The sequence below is a fragment of the Gobius niger genome (genome assembly GCF_951799975.1).
Source record: "Gobius niger genome assembly, chromosome: 5".
In the NCBI taxonomy this organism is placed as follows: Eukaryota; Metazoa; Chordata; class Actinopteri; order Gobiiformes; family Gobiidae; genus Gobius; species Gobius niger.
The window spans coordinates 8371337-8391693 of NC_136856.1; the positions used below are offsets into that span (position 1 = coordinate 8371337).

General features: G+C 41.5%; 1 protein-coding gene and 1 long non-coding RNA gene across 6 annotated transcripts in view; one reads left to right on the forward strand and one right to left on the reverse strand.

The window, feature by feature from the left end:
* Positions 1 to 20357, reverse strand: part of LOC306962938 — a 162344-nt gene that overhangs the window by 112560 nt on the left and 29427 nt on the right. The gene's annotated exons all lie outside the window — the stretch shown is intronic.
* The window catches only part of zdhhc2 (zDHHC palmitoyltransferase 2), a 57264-nt gene continuing 47676 nt past the window's right edge, over positions 10770 to 20357 (forward strand). For 3 of the 5 annotated variants that reach the window (XR_013792865.1, XR_013792866.1, XM_079556256.1), the window contains exon 1: positions 10770 to 10957. Coding sequence is in view for 3 of the 5 variants with exons in the window: in XM_079556256.1 (XP_079412382.1) it covers positions 10834 to 10957 (124 nt within the window). In the remaining 2 variants the exon portion in view is untranslated. The remainder of the gene's footprint in view (positions 10958 to 20357) is intronic. The other 2 variants (XM_079556257.1, XM_079556258.1) reach the window with 2 other exon arrangements.

A 20357-nucleotide genomic window follows, 5' to 3' on the forward strand; every position in this document is an offset into this window, starting at 1 on the left:
CTCCAATAGGATTTAGTTTAATAGTAGTAGTGTTACAATGTGTTAATGTAGAGCTATAGAGACTACGGCGGATCGTTGTTGGACATTTTTTGTGTCAAATTTCAGGCACTGACTGTTACGAAGTGGTTTTGCTTCAATAAAGCTTCGGATTGATGCAGAAATACGTGTGAATGACATGGTTACATCTTTCCTTTTGGTCAATGTTAAAATGTGCACAAATAAAAAGCACCATGCCATACATTTCTTAAAGCTTTGAGTCAAAACAGGGATTCACAAACATCGTCTGAAATAAAAACATGTATAATAGGATGTGGGATCTGGGTCCAGGACTCCTCTGAAAAAGTTGTTGTGAATCTCAGTGGGACTTTCCTGGTTAAATAAAGGATTGAGCGAAGAAATCTATGGTGGTGACTGTAATAACTGTCAAAACTTGTGGCTTATTTGTTTCACTGTATTTCCTGTTTTTGTAATTATTAGGGATGCACCGATACCACTTTTTCTAAAACCGATATGAGTACTTGGATTTAAGTACTCGCCGATACGGAATACCGATACGAGTACAAGGCGTTTTCTTCTTACTTTTTTCACAGCAGATTGGTTTGTAATTAGTAAATTTACTCATTTGCTACACTTTTAAGAGCAGTTATATTAGAATTGTGCTGATGCCATTTATGTTTTATTTTCATTCAATATAATTTTTTATTTTTATGTCTCTGTCCATCATAGACAGAAAAACCCATGTCCAAAAGCTCCCAATGCCTGTGCTTTATTCATTTATGTATTTTTATTTAACAATAGTATTGAGATGTTACTTAAATGGTCTCTTTTCGTCTTTACTTCAGCTCCTGTAGATTTTCTCGTGTGTTTTGTAGTAACTTAGCGAGAAGCTACAGCGTTTTCATTGTTCTGCTGCAGCTCATTTTGGCTCAATATAAACATGCTGTATGTCTTTAGTTTGGATTTTCTGAGGACTTTTTTAGTCGCTGGGTTAGTTTTTCAGATGAATAAACCCCTGGACATAAAACGGCGTCAGAATGGCCAAAACCGCTAGCCGCGAGTTAGCAACGTTAGCCCGTATGTTGTAAACACTGCAGACGCTGCAGCACTAACAACATTAAGCTCTGGTTAAATCCAGCTCAGACTCTGGTTTAGAGAGTGCAGTCTGTAATAAAGTCAGCTCTATGTGGATTATTGTGTTTACACTAAGCAATTCTCCAGTTTGTTGCTTCTTCTCTCCTCAGCTGAGAGGTGCGCCTCGTAGGTGCGCTGGCCGCACGTCAAATGGTGTCGGTTTCTGGTATCGGGACCTCATGAATGAGTACGAGTATGAGTACAAGCATGTGGTATCAGCCCGATACCCAATACTGGTATCGGTATCGGTGCAGTAATTCTCTTCTCATTATGGTCTCAAAAAGTGACGGCAATATTTAGAAATGTGTGTGTTATGTTGGTCATGAGACAAGACTTTCAAAACTATCTCTCCATTAAAGCAACATTGGTCCCTGCCCTCCATCTGAGATACGTGAACGCAAAAACCTATTGATGGAAACTTCATCCATCCATTTCCTTACGCTTTATCCGGGGCCGGGTCGCGGAGGCTGAAGTCTGAGCAGAGATGCCCAGACTTCAGCCTCCACACAGTGCACCCTGAAGGTCCTGATTTGATGAAGTCGACAGAACAACATCCTCTGGAAACAACAGAGATGAGATCCTGAGGCTCCCACACCGGACACGCAGAAGTGGTGACAAAGGGCAGCCCTGTGGAGACCAACACGCACTGGGAACAGGTCTGACTTACCAAGCTCCTGCTCTGGTCATACAGGGAACAAACAGCCCTTAGCAGAGGCCCCCGGACCCCACACTCCCGGAGCACCCCCACAGGGCACCACGAGGGACGCGGTCGAACACTGCTTTGGTGAACTCCCGTGAACCCTTGGGCACCCGATGGAGGGTACAGAGCTGGTCCAGTGTGCCACGACCAGGACGAAAACTGCACAGCTCCTCCTGAATCCGAGGTTCCACTATGGTAACTTCAAGCTCGATTCCTATCGATTTCCATTGTAGCTGTTGTCATAGTAACGGTAAACAAATGCCTGTTGTTGGAAATATCAGATAAACCTTATTTTATCGTCCTAAATGTCATTCCTCTTGTTCTTGCACCTTAAGCCACAACAGGACCACATTTTTTAGTTGTAGTTTTACACTTATAATCGCTAATTTTAGTTTAACCTCTTAACTCCCGCCTGAACCGAGAGGATCTTTTTCCTCATGTCATCAGATTTTTTTTTTCCATCATTTTTTTGTTGGGTAAGCAACTAATTTTTGTAACTTTTTTGTTATTTTTGTCATTTTTTTGGTCATTTTTGGTCACATTTTTTTCATTTTTTTTTCATTTTAAAAATAAATAAATTATCACATTTTTTTCACATTTCTGTCAATTTTTTGTCACATTTTGTCACATTTTTGCCACTTTTTCATCAATTTTTCGTCACTTTTTTGTCAAATTTCCGTCGTTTTCGTCTCAGTTTTGTTGCTATTTTCACAGCTTTTTTTCCAGAATCTTTTTGATTAGGGTAAAGCCAAACTTGAGAAAATGTGCTCGGTTCAGGTGGGAGTTAAGGGGTTAACCTCTTACCACCCGCCTTAACACTAACGAGTGCATTTTCCCCAGTTCGGCTTTTTATATTATCATCTCAGCATTTTTTTGTTGGGTGTTCAAGTCATTTTTGTAACTTTTTTGTTATTTTTGTCATTTTTTGTCATTTTTGTCACATTTTTGTCATTTTTTTGTCACATTTTTGTCAATGTTTTCTCACTTTTTTGTCACATTTCCATCATTGTTTTCGCCTCAGTTCTGTTGCTATTTTCAAAGCTTTTTTCCAGAAGCTTTTGGACTGGGGTAAAGCCAAACTGGAGAAAAATGTGCTCGGTTCAGGTGGGAGTTAAGGGGTTAATCTTATTTCTCTTGATCACTTCCTGCCTCCAGCTGATGTCACTGATGACGTCAGCAGCAAAAGGGTCTATACACTGATCAGTATTCACACATTTATATTCAACACATTTTTTCCTCATATTGTGCAGTACTACACTTCTTGTATTATTTAACTGTTTGGTATGTGTGTCTTTACATACCAGAGCCTTAGGTGCGTACAATGATTAAACGCTAAGCCTTTTCTATACCTCTATTGCCGGTTGTCACACAAAGCCAGCGGTGACGTCCCTATAGCTCCAATTAACCCTTGCTTTATCACACGTTTTACCTCCGTCAGTCTCTTTTCCAGACATCACAGAGAGGCCACGAGAATAAATGAGTTTCCACATCCTCCACCTGAAGCGGCTCGTTAGCAGCATTAATCATCAGACTGTGTGGGCGACAGGATCGGGGATTTTTTAAACGTCACAGAGAACGGCTCAAAATCTCACAGTCTAATCCGAACGCTCCTCCAGTGAGATGGGCAGATAAGGAGCACATTTTGAAATTTGTTTTATGTGTCACTGTTTTCCGGTGTAAGCAGCGTTTAGTCTGAATGAGGAACAACATTATGTATTTGTACAAACCAATGCTTCAGTCAGAGCTACAATATTGGCCCCTAGTCTTTTGACTCAGAAAAAAATCAGTCCATGACCAAGCAAACAGGGTCCTCTCGATTATGTTTAAGGATTATTTAGTAGTAGACTGAATACTGGCCATAAGCGTCGTAGCATGTTGGATGTTTTTACTCATTAATTGGCCGTGAGAGCAAATACGACGCTGACAGAAAAGACAAAGGGACAGAGGGATATTGTGCATCCAATTACACAATGGAGATCATTTTTTTCACTCAGACTTGACTGTAAATACTGTTAAAGTGGCTCTAGCCCACAGTTAGCTTTGCCCGTTCGCCAGTTAGCTTCTTCTTCGTGATTCCATCAGTGTGTACTGGTGGCTCTGTTTATTGATTTGCATTATATTTATGTATAAATGCAGTGTATAATTAAAACATGCAGACTATACTTGTCGGAAAGCATGGTTTGAACCTACACTGCAAAAAGTATTTAACTAGATCAGTGTAAACATCTCAATTTGAGCATAATAATCCAAATTTTAGTTGTTTTGACTAGTTAAGAAGTTCTTGGGCATTTGTCCTAGATTATTTCACTTGTTCTGAGATGTTTCTGACTCGTTTCGATACATTTTGTCCTTATAGAGTAATTTTCTTTGCCAATGGGGTAAGAAAATTGGTCTTATCTCATTGGCAATTTTACTTTCTTATTTCAAGCGAGATTTACCCTAGAACTGGTCTGAAATGTCCTCAAACAAGCAAAGTAAACTTGGTCCGATCAGGAAAAGTGTCTAAATGAGTGAAAACCGCTCAAAACAAGATACATTTCCTCAATTCAGGTCATTTAAGCCAATGCTTGATATTTACTTTTTGTAGTGTAGTTACTACGAATTAACTTTTCCAGAGGATCAGAGGAGACAGAGGCCAGCGAGCCAGGTTTCTTCCGAGTGCTACAGTTCCCTGACGTCCAAGGTCATGTGGGTCAGGTTGACACATAGTGGCAGCGCGACTCAGGACTGACACCTCAACACTATTTTATTGTACACTTGTACAATGACAATAAAGCACTCACTTTGTAAGTAGTTTGAGGACATTTCAGACTAGTTTTAATGTAAATCTCACTTGTAATAAGAAAGTAAAATTGCCAATGAGGTAAGACCAATTTTCTATTTCGATTGACAATGTTGGAGCCATTTTTGTGTTTTTTCTCCTGGCCATAGATACAGACGGCATCTCTGGAATCGCCCATATATGGTGATTTTTAAAAACAGTTAAGGGGGAAAACAATTTTGAAAAAATGTATAATTTCTCTAATTATTCAAAAACTACTTTAAAGGGGGGGTATTATGCAAAATCGACTTTTTCAAGCTTTACATCATGTTATTAAGTCATTCCCTCATTAAAACCATGCCTGAAGTGTTGCCTTGGCACATTCACGTATTTTCGAGTAATCTGTAGAAACTCTGATGGCGGCCATTTTAGGGATAAAACGCCTGATTCCTTCAGGAAACGCCCTCGACCTCCAGGATACGCCTCCGACCTTTCGTCACCAGCCGAGTAACCAACCACTGCTCCTCAGCAGAACCCCCTCCCCGCAGTGTCTAGCCCTAAGATGTAAACAGAGTCATCATGGAGGATTAGCTTCATGTGTTGTGAACTGGAGCCACAGCAGACTTTTACAAAGACACACATCAGTGTTTCTGTTACCGAAACACCCAGGATTAAAACCGGTGACAAGAACACTTATTTCAGTGTCTGGTTCTGCGCTGGGCCTTGATGATGCACAGAGCCTCCGGAGAAAGCTAATGCTAAGCTAAACCTTGAGTCATCACGTGAAAACGAGAAATATGCATAAATATAGTCAATAAAACCACCACACACATAAAGAACCGTTTAACAATGATCACACACGGAGCCAGGCTTGTTGATTTGGAAGTTTATTGCTCACATTTCATCTACAATGGGTCATAGCCGAGTGGCTTTCTCCCGGAGCTAACAAGCTAGCCGCAACAAGCTAACGGGAAAATTCACTGAATACAAGCAGCATATTATGCATTGAAAACGTCACTAAAACAGGCAACTGCTTGAAGCAGCCTTTATGATGATCACACACGGAGCCTGGCTTGTTGATTTCGTAGTTTATTGCTCACATTTCATCTACAGTGAGTCGTAGCCGAGTGGTTTTCTCCCGGAGCTAAGGCACTATTAGCCGCGACAAGCTAACAACCTTCACCTTCACAACATTCATTGAAAACAGGCAGCATATTATGCACAAATAACGTCAATAAAGCAGGCAACTACTCGAAGCAGCCTTTACGATGATCACACAATGAGCCTGGCTTTACACATTTGTGGTTTATTGCAGACTTTTCATCAACAATGAGCTGTAGTCGATTATAACAAGCTAACGGGTAACCTCGAAAAACCATTGTCCACCTGCACAGATAATGTCCGTCTTTTGAATCGTATGGGCTCCTGCAGATCCTGGTGTCGTCCATGGGGGTATAGTTAGAGATCCATAGGGCATGGCAGATGCAAAGAGATAGCCTCCAAACAACAGTTATTTTTCAGGCAAGAGCCCCTTCCAAGCGTCCGGTGTGGAAGGTTCGTCCCCAAATAATATCCTGTGTGGCCATTGTTCACAAAGTGATAAACAGTAGCTCCTTTCCAACAATAAAAATTAAAATGCACCGATCGTAGTTTCAATACTGTTGAGACAAGCGGAGTGTTGTGATGCCACAGACAGCGTGTGGAGGGGGCGTGTCGGAAAGGGTCAGAGGTTCTTAAAGAGACAGGGGCCTATTTCAAGTCATTTGCTACCGCCATTTTGAAAGAGCAATTTTATACAAGGCAGTTATTCTAATTTACTGCATTTACAGACCAAGGTTTCGTCATCATTGTAGTGTGATATAGACTGGTGCTGTGTGATTGAAAAAAGCACAATACCCCCTCTTTAACAAATGCTGAAATATGAACATAGTTTCTATTAAATAAAGATACAAAGACATGGGGAGGAGCAAAGTGGTTCAACAGCCCATAAATACATGAATAACAGAGAATCCTAACTTGATGCTACATGTTAGCATCGAGCTAATGCTAACGGTTAGCTCACGCTAGCTACAACTGCCGTTTTTTCTCTTCTACTGAACAATCTGCTGTGAGAAAATATCCATATGGGCCCGATTTACACTTGACTTTATTTGTGTGTGACAAATAAGTTCATATTCCACCAGAAAATGGCTAAAAAGAGGGAAAAATTGTGTTTCTCTAAAGATTCTATTTTCCCCCTCGACGAAGCCACGCCCCCTTCTATGACGAGATGCCGTCTGTATCTATATGGGGGCGCTCTGGTTAATCATCTAACAGGTGCTCTCTAATGAGGAAACTGTTGAAACTGTGATCAGTTATGTGCATATTTGAGTCATTCAAAAAGGAATAAATACGTTTTCGAGCATTGCAATTTTGGATGTTTTTTGGTGATTCACGCGTCCGGGACGGTTTGTAATTAGGCAGCCACGGGGGTGATGTGGGTTATATATCGCCCCAACAGACAAAGAAAGTTACCTGAAATCATGGCCGTGGGAACCCAGGGTGCTGAGGGGGCTGCAGCACCCCCTGGTGGATAGTTTGGGAACAGCAGGCAATATTAATAAATAGGAAATATGTGCAGAAAAATCGTTTTGGAAGTAAATTTTGTCCCTCAGCACCCCCGAGCTAAAATATCTTCCCACGGCTCTGCCTGAAATAAGGACGAAATGTATTGAAACGAGTCAGAAGCATCTCAGAACAAGTGAAATAATCAAGGACAAATACCCACCTCCATCTTAACAAAACAACTCAGATGTGGATTATTATGCTCAAAGTGAGACATATAAGCAGGGGCGGACTGGTCATATGTCCATTCTGGAAAAGCACAGAAGGGCCACTGGCACTAGGGTCACCGGTCTGGCCTCTCACTTTACCTTACCCTCACCCCTGGGCGAAACCGAGCTTTACCCAAATCTAAAAGCTTAACCCCTTAACTCCCACCTGAACTGAGCACATTTTCTCCAGCTTTGCCCCAATCCAAAAGCTTCTGGAAGAAAGGTGTGAAAATAGCAACAAAACTGAGACAAAAACAAGGATGAAAATGTGAAAAATTGAGAAAAAATGGACGAAAAAGTGACAAAAAAATTGACCAAAAAAATCGATAAATTTAACGAAAAAGTGAAAAAATAAAGTCACGAAAATTTGACAAACATGAGTTGACCGCCCAACAAAAAAAGTGATGAAAAAAATCTGATGATGTGAGGAAAAAGATCAATTCTGTTTTGTAGGTCTTTCAAATGAGGCGTTGCACTGGCCTACAGGATTTGGGTAAAGCTGAACTGGAGAAAATGTGCTCGGTTCAAAGATGGTTTTAAAAGAAAACCATCCAAAAACATAAATGTGCTGGAAAAGCAACAAAAAAGTGACAAAAACACAACAAAATGTGACGAAAACGTGACGACAAAGCGATGAAAAAACAACAATAACATGAAAAAAACCCCGAAAAACAAGAGACGAAAAAAGCCACAAAAAAGTGACAAAAAATGTGATGAAAAGGCAACAAAAACATGAGAAAAACACAACATAAAATGATAGAAAAAATAATGAAAAAAACAACAAAAATATGACAAAAATGACAACAAGTTTCCATCACTTTTGTAGGTCTTAGCTTTCAAATGAGGCGTTACATTGTTGCTCTCCAGTCGAGAAGCTTTTAGATTTGGGTAAAGCCCAGTATAAAAAAAGATGAATCTAAAAGGAATTCCGTGGAGTATGGTGCACCACAAGGTTCAATTTTGGGACCATTATTATTTATTATTTATATTAATGATTTCAAGTATCTCGGGGTCTTGTTCACGAGTGAGGGACGGATGGAGCGTGAGATCGACAGACGGATCGGTGCGGCGTCAGCAGTGATGCGGTCGCTGTATCGGTCTGTCGTGGTGAAGAGGGAGCTGAGTCGGGGGCAAAGCTCTCGATTTACCGATCGATCTACGTTCCCACCCTCACCTATGGTCATGAGATTTGGGTAATGACCGAAAGGACAAGATCGCGAATACAAGCGGCCGAAATGAGTTTCCTTCGCAGGGTGGCTGGGCGCACCCTCCGAGATCGGGTGAGGAGCTCAGTTACCCGGGAGGAGCTCGGAGTAGAGTCGCTGCACCTTCACGTCGAAAGGAGCCAGCTGAGGTGGCTCGGGCATCTGTTCCGGATGCCTCCTGGTCGCCTCCCGCGGGAGGTGTTCCAAGCATGTCCTAGTGGGACAAGGCCTCGTGGAAGACCCAGGACACGCTGGTGGGACTATGTCTCCGAGCTGGCCTGGTGTCGCCTCGGGGTCCCCCCAGAACAGCTGGAGGAGGTGTGTGTGGATCGGGAAGTCTGGGCATCTCTGCTGAGACTGCTGCCCCCGCGACCCGGCCCCGGATAAAGCGGAAGAAAATGGATGGATGGATGGATTTTGCTTCTGTTTCTACGACCACCTTTCCCGTTCTTTTTGCTGATGATACCAACAAAAAAAAAACAAAAAAAAGTCGACCTGGGGAAAATGCACTCGTTAATGTTGTGGCGGGTGGTAAGAGGTTAAAATATGTATTTGTGGAAGTGTCACAATTACGCTAATTTGGGCCAGGGCTGTTTTTCAGTCCCAGTCCGCCCAGAGCCATGGGAAGATAATTTAGTTAGGGGGGGCTGAGGGACAACATTTACCCCCTAAATACTTTTTCTGTGGATAAATCCTATTTATTAACCTCTTAACTCCCGCCTGAACCGAGAGCATTTTCTCCAGTTCAGCTTTACCCAAATCCTGTAGGCCAGTGTAGCACCTCATTTGAAAGCTAAGACCTACAAAAGTAAATTGATCTTTTTCCTCACATCAGATTTTTTTTCATCACTTTTTTTGTTGGGCAGTCGTCTCATGTTTGTCAAATTTTCTTGACTTTTTTGTCACTTTTTTGTCAAATTCTTATTACTTTTTCGTCCATTTTTTCACAATTTTTCGTCCATTTTTTTGTCAAATTATTTTCACATTTTTGTCAAATTTTTGTCCATTTTTGTCATTTAAAAAAAAAAAATCGTCACTTTTTCGTCAATGTTTTCTCACTTTTTTCACATTACCATCCTCGTTTTCGTCTAGTTTTGTTGCTATTTTCACACCTTTTTTCCAGAAGCTTTTGGACTGGGGTAAAGCCAAACTCGAGAAAATGTGCTCGGTTCAGGTGGGAGTCAAGGGGTTAATATTGCCCTGCAGTTCACAAACTATCCACCAAGGGGGTGCTGCAGCGCCCTCAGCACCCTGGGTTCCCACGGCCTTGAGTCCGCCCCTGCATAATCACTTTCCGCTGTGACTGTGCCGGATACAGTTACCCAAAACGTCTTCAGTTACTCCCCAACCCTCCCCAGATGGATTTAGCCTCACTGTAGCGTAAACCTCAAATCCGAGTCCACGCGCCGGTTTGTGCCACAGACTGTATATACGCACTGCATTTACTCAAGTTCATTCAAGGTCACGCTAAGACTAAAACTCTGTGTGTGAAACCGATTCTTGTATTTCTCTTCTGTAGAGAGTCTTGAGAAAAAAGAAGAAGAAAAAAAAGGAAAAAAAAAAGCTTTACCCACAGTCGGAATCGATTACGCGCTAAAACGACACGGGACATACGAGCGCGCGCGGATATAACACTTCAAATGTCACGCCTATAAATCCAGAAGGCAAAACCCTGGTCCCGAGTCCCGACCGTCTGCGCTGCACGGGAGGCGGGAGGGAGGGATAGGGGAGGGAGGGGAGCCCCCGGTTTGAGCACCGGCGAGAGTGAACTCAATGCACCCGAAGTGAAAAATGTGCCAGGTTTGCAGCATCCCGCGGACGTCATGGCAACCGCGCGGGGGAGGGAGATTGGGAGGCATGGCAGGCACTGATACCCCCCCTCCCCTCCCCTTCCTCTCCCCCCTCCCTCCCCTTCCTCGTGTCTGCGTTTGAACCGTCTGTGATATTCGGCTGTAGCCTGAAGTGACCGCGCGCGCCGTGGCACACAGCGCGCGACGCGGAATTCTGACGCCGCGGGTTAGTTCCTCTTTTTTTCTTCTTTTTTTTTCTTCTTTTTTTTTGGGTAACGCTACATACGATGCAGTGACAGTGGCATCGGCGGCGGGACGATCTCTCTTCTTCTTTTTTTTTTTTTTTTTTTTGGGGTGGGGGGGGGGAGGGAGGAGGGAGGTGGAAAACAAAAATTCGCGTGGAGTAGCGGGATAATGCTGCGCGCCTAGGACCATGGCACCGTCGGGATCGCGTATCAAGCGCGGATGCCAGAGAGTTTTGTATTGGATCCCGGTGCTGTTCATCGCCGCGATAGTAGCGTGGTCATACTACGCCTATGTTTTGCAGCTGTGCATAGGTAAGTAGTGCGCGCGCCCCCCTCCTTTACTATGCACTACTATAGGCATGAATGAATGTATGGAGGGGAAGGATGATGGGGAAGGGATGGGGTGTTTTTTTTTGGGTGCTGCTGCTGCTGGTAAACGCACCAGGCGCCGTGTTTACGCAGTGTTTGTTGACAGTGCCATTACTCACATGGTAAGAGCAGGGCAGCCAGGAATACACAGTAAGTTTCATCTGTGCTGCAATGTCACGTTCATAACAAGACGCTCGGATTGGTTTGGCTGCAGGGTTTTATTTTGAAGGGACATTGTGTTCATTTTAAAGGGATCAATGCACTGGATCACTGCGTGGATTAGGTGCAGGGCTAATAGTATTATGGTAATGTTATATATAGGTCAGTCAGTGCTGGTGCTGCTGTGAGCTCGAGAGATGGAGGTGCACAATGTTGAATTAAGCTCTTAACTCCCGCCTGAACGGATCCCATTTTCTACAGTTTGGCTTTAGCCTAATCAGAAAGATTCTTGGGGAAAAAACGCCAAAATAGGCACAAAAAATGAGAAGAAAACAAGGATGTGAACGAGACAAAAATGTGAGGAAAAAATTAACAAAAATGTGAGAAAAATTCAACAAAAATGTGAGAAAAATTCAACAAAAATGTGACAAAAATGTGAGAAAAATTCAACAAAAATGTGAGAAAAATTCAACAAAAATGTGAGAAAAATTCAACAAAAATGTGAGAAAAATTCAACAAAAAAATTCAACAAAAATGTGACAAAAATGTGACAAAAATGTGAGAAAAATTCAACAAAAATGTGAGAAAAATTCAACAAAAATGTGAGAAAAATTCAACAAAAATGTGAGAAAAATTCAACAAAAAAATTCAACAAAAATGTGACAAAAATGTGACAAAAATGTGACAAAAATTCAACAAAAATGTGACAAAAATTCAACAAAAAATTCAACAAAAAAATTCAACAAAAATTCAACAAAAAATTCAACAAAAAGTGACAAAACATAACAACACAACAAAACAAACATTTAAAAAAAAAGAAAAAAAGGGCGGCACGGTAGCGCAGCGGTTAGCGCCTCCGCTTCACAGCTATAGGTCCCGGGTTCGACTCCCACCAAGGACGGGGCCTTTCTGTGTGGAGTTTGCATGTTCTCCCCGTGTCTGCGTAGGTTACTCCGGTTTCCCCTACCACTAAAAACATGTGCCATAGGTGAATCCTCCAGCCAGGTGATTCTGATCATCAGCCTGGCTCCACATCATGGAGATGGGTCCCCGGGCGCGGCACTGCCGTCGACCACTGCTCCTTACGGGTTGCCCCAGCGGCATCGAAGGATGGGTTAAATGCAGAGAACAAATTTCCCTAAGGGGACAATAAAGTTAACAAACAAACAAAAATTCAACAAAAAATCAACAAAAATGTGACAATAATTTAACAAAAAATGACAAAAACTCAACAAAAAAATGACACAAATTCAACAAAAATGTGACAAAAATGGAAAAATAAGAAAGAAAATAAAAACATACAAAAGGTGACACAACACAGCAACAACGCGAGGAAAAAGATCAGTTTTGTGGGTCTTAGCTTTCAAATGAGGTGTTACATATATGTACATATGTGTTATATATAATGGCCAAAGAGGACAGAATGCGTTTGGTTTATGCGGGTGGGAAGAGGTTAAGGGAATACAGACTGAGCAAATGAATGAATGCAGAGTTTTACATGTGGTGATTACAAACATCAGCTCTCATCAGTGAAGTAAAATGATCTGCCAGTGCAAGAAGCATAGATCTAGATCACTTTTGTTGTGTTGGAGTCTTTTCTAAATTGTACCTTTCATGAATCGTTTTAGAAGACGTGTTTAAAAAGAGAAAGTATTGCATTAATATTTACTATGACGAATACAGGCTTAGACACGGGAAAGGAGTTCACAGTATCTAAATCAAGTTTGAGTCAACACTTTGAATTCATACAATGTCTTGTTAAACACAAGACGGAACGAGAAAACTACGGCCTCAGCAAAGTGGGAAGTGTCTTGCCTTGGATCGCTCAAAAATGGGACTGCGTTTCAAAAAGTAATCTTGAAATAAGTGGTAAAATAAGTGGTATTATCTTGAAATTGATAAATTTGACCTTGATTTGAGTAAATAATGAGAAATCTGTCCAAATGTTTTACACTTAAATTAAGAAAAACATCAATAACAATCTGAAAAGGGGCTAGATGCAAGTTAGCCATGTTATACTCACTACTGCCACCTCAGGTCATACGTGTAACTGCAGCTTCTATATTAAGCTTGTGCATGACGGCACTTCGGACCCGAATTAACACCTTTCTGAGTGACAGTGCAGGATTTTAGCTTGTGATACAAGTGTTAATGGGATGATTGGGGCGTCTTTCATTTGTGTCTCTGGCCAGAAAACCACACCTGCTAACGGGCAAAGCTAACTGTGGCCTAGTTGCCGAGGTGTGGGTTTAGAGGTTAAAACTACTTATTTCAAGAAAATGTCACTTATTTCTAGTTTATTTTATGCAGTGTGAACCGACCACCTCTAAACCTCTGCTGCCCCAGAGTCTGTTGTGCCTCCACTGCTTTCGCTGCTTCTGCTACTTTAAAGCAGAACTAAGTAACTCGTGCCCCTGGAGGCCATAAGCGCCACTGCAGGTGTCGTAGCATGTTGTGTTTTTTAACTCATTAATTGTCCCTAAAAGTAAATACTACGCTGACAGAAAAGACAAAGGGACAGAGGGATATTGTACATCCAGTTACACAATGGAGATATTTTTTTCCGCTCAAACTTGGCTGTAAATACTGTTAAAGTGACGTTAGCTTTGTCCGTTAGCATGTTTGCTTCTTCTTCGTGATTCCATCAGTGTGTATTGGTGACTCTTACCCGGAGGCAGGAAAGTTGCAATTGTGGTTTTCTGACCAGGGGGAGATGAAAGACCCTCCAATTAGGGATGCACCGATACCACTTTTTCTAAAACCGATACCGAATACCGATACGAGTACAAGGCATTTTCTTCAACATTCTTCCTTTTTTCACAGCAGATTGTTTTGTAATTAGTTAATTTACTCATTTACATTTCCTTAAGTAAAGTAGGCGACACATTTAAGAGCAGCTATATTAGAATTGTGCTGATGCCATTTATTTATTTTATTTTCATTCAATATAATGTTTTATTTTTATGTCTCTGTCCATCATAGACAGAAAAGCTCATGTCCTAAAGCTCCCAATGCCTGTGCTTTATTAATTTATGTATTTTTATTTAACAATTGTATTAAGATGTTTCTTAAATGGTCTCTTTTCGTCTTTACTTCAGCTCCTGTAGATTTTCTCGTGTGTTTGTAGTAACTTAGCGAGAAGCTACAGCGTTTTCATTGTTCTGCTGCAGCTCATTTTCCCTCAATATAAACACGCTGTATGTCTTTAATTTGGATTTTCTGAGGACTTTTTAGTCGCTGGGTTAGTTTTTCAGATGAATAAACCCCTGGGTTTAAAACGGCGTCAGAAAGGCCAAAACCGCTAGCCGCGAGTTAGCAACGTTAGCCTGTATGTTGTAAACACTGCAGACGCTGCAGCGCTAACAACATTAAGCTCTGGTTAAATCCAGCTCAGACTCTGGTTTAGAGAGCGCAGTCTGTAATAAAGTCAGCTCTATGTGGATTATTGTGTTTACACAATTCTCCAGCCAGTTTGTTGCTTCTTCTCTCCTCAGCTGAGAGCTGCGCCTCGTAGCTGCGCCTCGTAGGTGCGCTGGCTGCACGTCAAGTGGTATCGGTTTCTGGTATCGGAACCTCATGAATGAGTACGAGTATGAGTACAAGCATGTGGTATCGGCCCGATGCCCGATACTGGTATCGGTATCGGTGCATTCCTACCTCCAATCATCACATTAACACTTGTATTACCTCCAGAGGGACTACAAAAGGATTTATTAAGGTAAACAAGTTACTTGGTTCTTCTTTAACCTCTTTAACCCGAGCGCCTTTTCTTCAGTTCAGCTTTACCCAAATCTAAAAGCTTCTCTCGCCTTTAGGCCAGTGTAGCGTTTTTGTTGTCATAGGTTTTTTTGGTTGTGTTTTTGCTTTTTTAATACGGTTTTGTCACTTTTTTATTGTTATTGTTGTTTTATCCAGCACGTTTTGTATCTTTTGTGATGTCTGTGTGTGCGTTCTTCTCTTGGGCAGCGGCTGTAAGGGCTTAGTCAGACTCATACATTATTTACAGTGACCCACAGTTCTCCTGTAACTTACCCCGAGTGCCGCCTCCGAGCCCTTCGTATTTCCTCCACATTGACGGCGATAAAAGTCTTTTTGAGTTTGTAACGTTGACGGACAGTTTTTGGCACAAACACAGAGTGACCTCATTAGTGTTTTTGTGCTTCTCAATAGAAACCATTCAGCCGCTCGTTGGGGCATGAGAAAATGGGAGACAAACTCCACAACAGGGCTTTGTTGTCGTCCATCCCTCTGTCCTAAAGCTAATAACAAGAAAATGGAAGGTTTGATTCTCGTTAACTCTTTCACAGAAGTTGGTTATTGTTATTGAAGTGGGGGCAATAGAAGAAACACTGTGTGACGTTTGCAGATTATAAACGGCCTGACAAAATAAATCATCACCTGGATTTAACCCCCGACTCAACCGAACACACTTTCTCCAGTTTGGCTAAAAGTTTCTTCAAAGAAAGAGGCAAAATAGCGGCGAAAACGAGACGTAAACAAGGATGAAACCGCTACGGAAAAATGAAAGTAAAACATGGCAAAAAATGACAAAAACGCAACCAAAAAATGACCAAAACACAACAGGAAAGTTACAAAAATACGACAAAAATGTGATGACAAACTTGGCAACAATGCTAGAAAAGAGCTCAGTTTTGTAGGTCTTCGTTTTCTGGTCTATAGGCTGTAAACTCTTCTCTCTGTCAAGAAGCTCTTTTGGGTAAAGCCGAACCGAAGAAAATGTGTTAATGACTAAAGTGGAGGTTAAGATGTGAAAGAGCGTTAAAGAGGGGGTATTATGCTTTTTTCAGTCACATAGCACCAGTCTATATCACACTACAATGATGACCAAACCTTCTGTAGGTCAACCTTCTGCATTAAAAACAGTGTGACCCGCTCCACAGAGCACCTGAGGCAAATCACTTATAACACCAGACTAACCATATAAATGTCTGTGTCCATAGAGTGATCTTTGGAATATAATATTGTGACGGATTGACAGTTTGTTATTCTTTTTGTTTTTTATTATGATTGTTAAGTTCTTTTTAGGGGTGCCAGTCAGGTTTCCCTCCTGACGTATAGGATAAAGGGGTTTGTTATAGTCGGTGAGTTTTCCTTACAATGCTGCAATGCTACAATCCTCACAAGGGCATGTGCTACATGGCATAAACCCTTTTGTATATATGACATATTATGAACACCACCAACACAGACAGAACATGTGGGTTATGCAAGTGTGTATTGTAAATTGTAAACACTAATATCCAAATAATATCACAAGTGTTCAGATTTTCTTCCCTCCGTACACAAAATAAATCCCTGCATCACATGAATGATCGCATTTTGAGGGACTATTTTCTAGCAGATCACTCCGCCGCTGCGTAGCTAATACAACCACGAAGCTGATGCTGCTCAAATATAAGTTATTTTAAATGCAAAAGTTAAAACTACTCTATGGATACAGACATTTATATGGTTAGTCTGGTGTTATAAGTGATTTGGAGCGGGTCACACTGTTTTAATGCAGGCTAGCTGATACCATAGAAATGCACTAGCCTAGCGCCACGAAACTCTTCAAACATAAGAACTGCTTGAATTACCCCAAAAAAAACAGCTCCAGAAATCAGCAACACTCTGGATAACTAGGAAATGAGGCCCTATGTCAAACATCCTGAAACATCCCTTTAAGTAAAAGACCTTTTGGCATTTGTGTATTTTGGGTAAATCTTCGACGTGATCTGCAGTGACGGGATGAGAGAACTCCCAGGCTGCAGTCGTGTCCCATATACTGGACACGTTGGTGTAGCTCAGTCCGGGGGTCGTTTAAGGACAAGCGAAATCAGTGACACGGCACAATAACTCCAGCTCTGTCCCACTTCAGCCACGTCAGAAAAGGAAACCTGGATGTGCATTTATGGATGTGATACAGCACAGTGTTACCTCTTACTGAAGTTACGCGCTGAAAACTAGTGTTGTTGTTGATTGATAAGACGCTAAGCACCAAAAGCCTCCAACTGCCTGAACAGATTTATCCAAACAAATCTCTCTTTAGTCATTTATCTTTTGTTATTTTGTCATTCCCTCATTAAAAACATGCCTGAAGTGTTGCCTCGGCACATTCACGTATTGTAGTGTGATATAGACTGGTGCTATGTGATTGAAAAAAGCATAATACCCCCTCTTTAATAAAATATGAGCTTTACATTTCTATTGAAAACGGTTAAGGCTATTCATCATTTTCAGGCGTACATAAAATGATCCTGCATTTAGGCATATTTGTCTGGATTAGTAAAGTCAAACATAAAAGTTTCAGTTGGGGGGGCCCAGGTGTGAGCGACTCCACCGCAGCTGTTTCCATAAACAGTTGAGCTGGTTGAGCTAGCTAGCTTTAGCTTCAGGTTAAACAGCGTAAAAGTGAAATAACTCCTGCCCACGAGTGCCGCATATCGGTGTTTACTTCCAGGGAAAAGTGTTTCCGGGTTAGTCCTGTTGTGTTGTGATTCTGTGCTGATGTTGTGTCGTTGAGCCTGACTGAGATCCTCGTAATAGCTGCGGAGAATGACTCGCTCTGAGACCAGCCTTCAGTGACCGGCTAATAACCCACACAAAATAGTCCCGTAGTCTGGCATATTTAGTGAGTTTAGTAAATGAAAAAAACATTTATTATAAATGTTACGTTTGTGGGACCCTGGTATAAGCGATTAAACAACGAGGAGCCGCATTAGACCAGTGTTTCGCAACCAGGGGTACAGGGACCCCTGCACTGCAAAAAGTATTTAACTAGATCAGTATAAACATCTCAATTTGAGCACAATAATCCAAATTTTAGTTGTTTTGACTAGTTAAGAAGTTCTTGGGCATTTGTACTAGATTATTTCACTTGTTCTGAGATGTTTCTGTCTCGTTTCGATACATTTCGTCCTTATTTCAGGTCATTTTCTTTGCCAATGGGGTAAGAAAATTGTTCTTATCTCATTGGCAATTTTACCTTCTTATTTCAAGCGAGATTTACCTCAGAACTGGTCTGAAATGTCCTCAAACAAGCAAAGTAAACTCGGTCCAATCAGGAAAAATGTCTAAATGAGTGAAAACCGCTCAAAACAAGATACATTTCCTCAATTCAAGTCATTTAAGCCAATGCTTGATATTTACTTTGTGTAGCGGGGTACTCGAGGACCTAACAGTGGGTATTGGAACTATTTCAGATTGAAAAAAGGGGAAAATGTAACATCATTTTTTATAGGAAATGCTTTATTTTTTAGTAAAATGTGTTGCTTTGGGAGAATTTTAAGTTTATTCTTACAAATACCACTTTTAAGTAACTCGTTTCTAAATAAATAAATAATAATTGAGGTAGGGGGTACACGGTTGACCACTGAGAGGCCCAAGGGTTACGAAAGACAAAAACGATGGGAACCTCTGTAATCATCAGACGGTTATAATGACTCCGCTGCCCTCGTGGTGTTCTCGACTCCGCGTCGTGCGTTATAACCGTCTAACGCACGGCTCCTCGTTGTTTAATCCTTCAGTGTCTAAAACATGCATTGCCTGATTGTAAAAAAAGACTCGGCCAGGAAAAGGTCACACGCTATTTCGTTGTAGATCACAGCACTTTCACTGTGGCCTTGTTTAAAAAATGTCCTTCTTTGGGCACATCGTGTTGCTTCGTGGTTAATATCCTTCCGCCTCTTGTTGTTTTGAGCGTTTTGCCCCAGTCACATGATGCAGACACTTAACGCCGTGACTCGGGGAAACGGGCCGGGCCGCGCGGAGCAGGACGAGCCGCTGATTGTGCTCGAGTGTCGTCAGCTGATGTTTCCAGCTCAGATAAAGTGTGTGTTTCTCGATGATGCGCCCGGAGCCGTCCACAGACGACCCACTTACAGCCTTTGAACAATCGCTGCTCTTTTTTCACCACCGTTAAAACGTTTGGATGTGGTTTGAAAAGTGGGTCACGGGTAAAAGATTTAGTTTGACGTATAGAGATGGGACTAGTGATCTTCGTTTCAAAGGATTGGGTTGTTTTCATATTAATTTGTTTACGCTGGAAAGACGGGTTCATCTTAACTCCATGGAGGATCTTTGGGATGTGCTGGAGACGGCTTTGTGGTCACACTCTCCCATCATTAAAGAGGGGGTATTATGCTTTTTTCAGTCACAGAGCACCAGTCTATATCACACTACAATGATGAGCAAACCTTCTGTTGGTCTGTAAATGCAGTAAATTAGAATAACTGCCTTGTATAAAATTGCTCTCTCAAAATGGCTGTAGTGAATGTCTTGAAATAGGCCTCTGTCTCTTTAAGAACCTCTGAGCCTTTAGACACGCCCCCTCCACACGCTGTCTGTGGCATCAGTGGGGAGGGGGTTCAACTCTGACCATGTTCAAATCCAGGCTGAAAACAGTTCTTTTTTACCCGTGTGAATATGACACTGAAAGTATTTTTTCTGCACTCTTGCCTTTCATTGTAATTGATTCATTTTTATGTTGATGTTTTTATTGTTTTTTTTCTGTTTTCTTGTAATTTTACGCAACTGCACTGCAAAAAGTATTTAACTAGATCAGTATAAACATCTCAATTTGAGCATAATAATCCAAATTTTAGTTGTTTTGACGAGTTAAGAAGTTCTTGGGCATTTGTCCCAGATTATTTCACTTGCTCTGAGATGTTTCTGACTCGTTTCGATACATTTTGTCCTTATTTCAGGTAATTTTCTTTGCCAATGGGGTAAGAAAATTGTTCTTATCTCATTGGCAATTTTACTTTCTTATTTCAAGCGAGATTTACCCTAGAACTGGTCTGAAATGTCCTCAAACAAGCAAAGTAAACTTGGTCCGATCAGGAAAAGTGTCTAAATGAGTGAAAACAGCTCAAAACAAGATAAATTTCCTCAATTCAAGTCATTTAAGCCAATGCTTGATATTTACTTTTTGTAGTGTGTGAAGCACTTTGAATTGCCTTTTGTATGAATTCTGCTCTACAAAAACACTTGCCTTGCCATTTTTGGGAAGAATGAGAACCAGGGGCGGACTGGTCATATGTCCATTCTGGAAGAGCACAGAAGGGCCACTGGCTCTAGGGAAGGGGTGTCCAAAGTGCGGCCCTCAGACCAATTTTCGGTGGCCCTCGGGCTTCTTGCTGAGTCGGTTCACATCATCAGAGATAGTCCTTTTTATTTAATATGT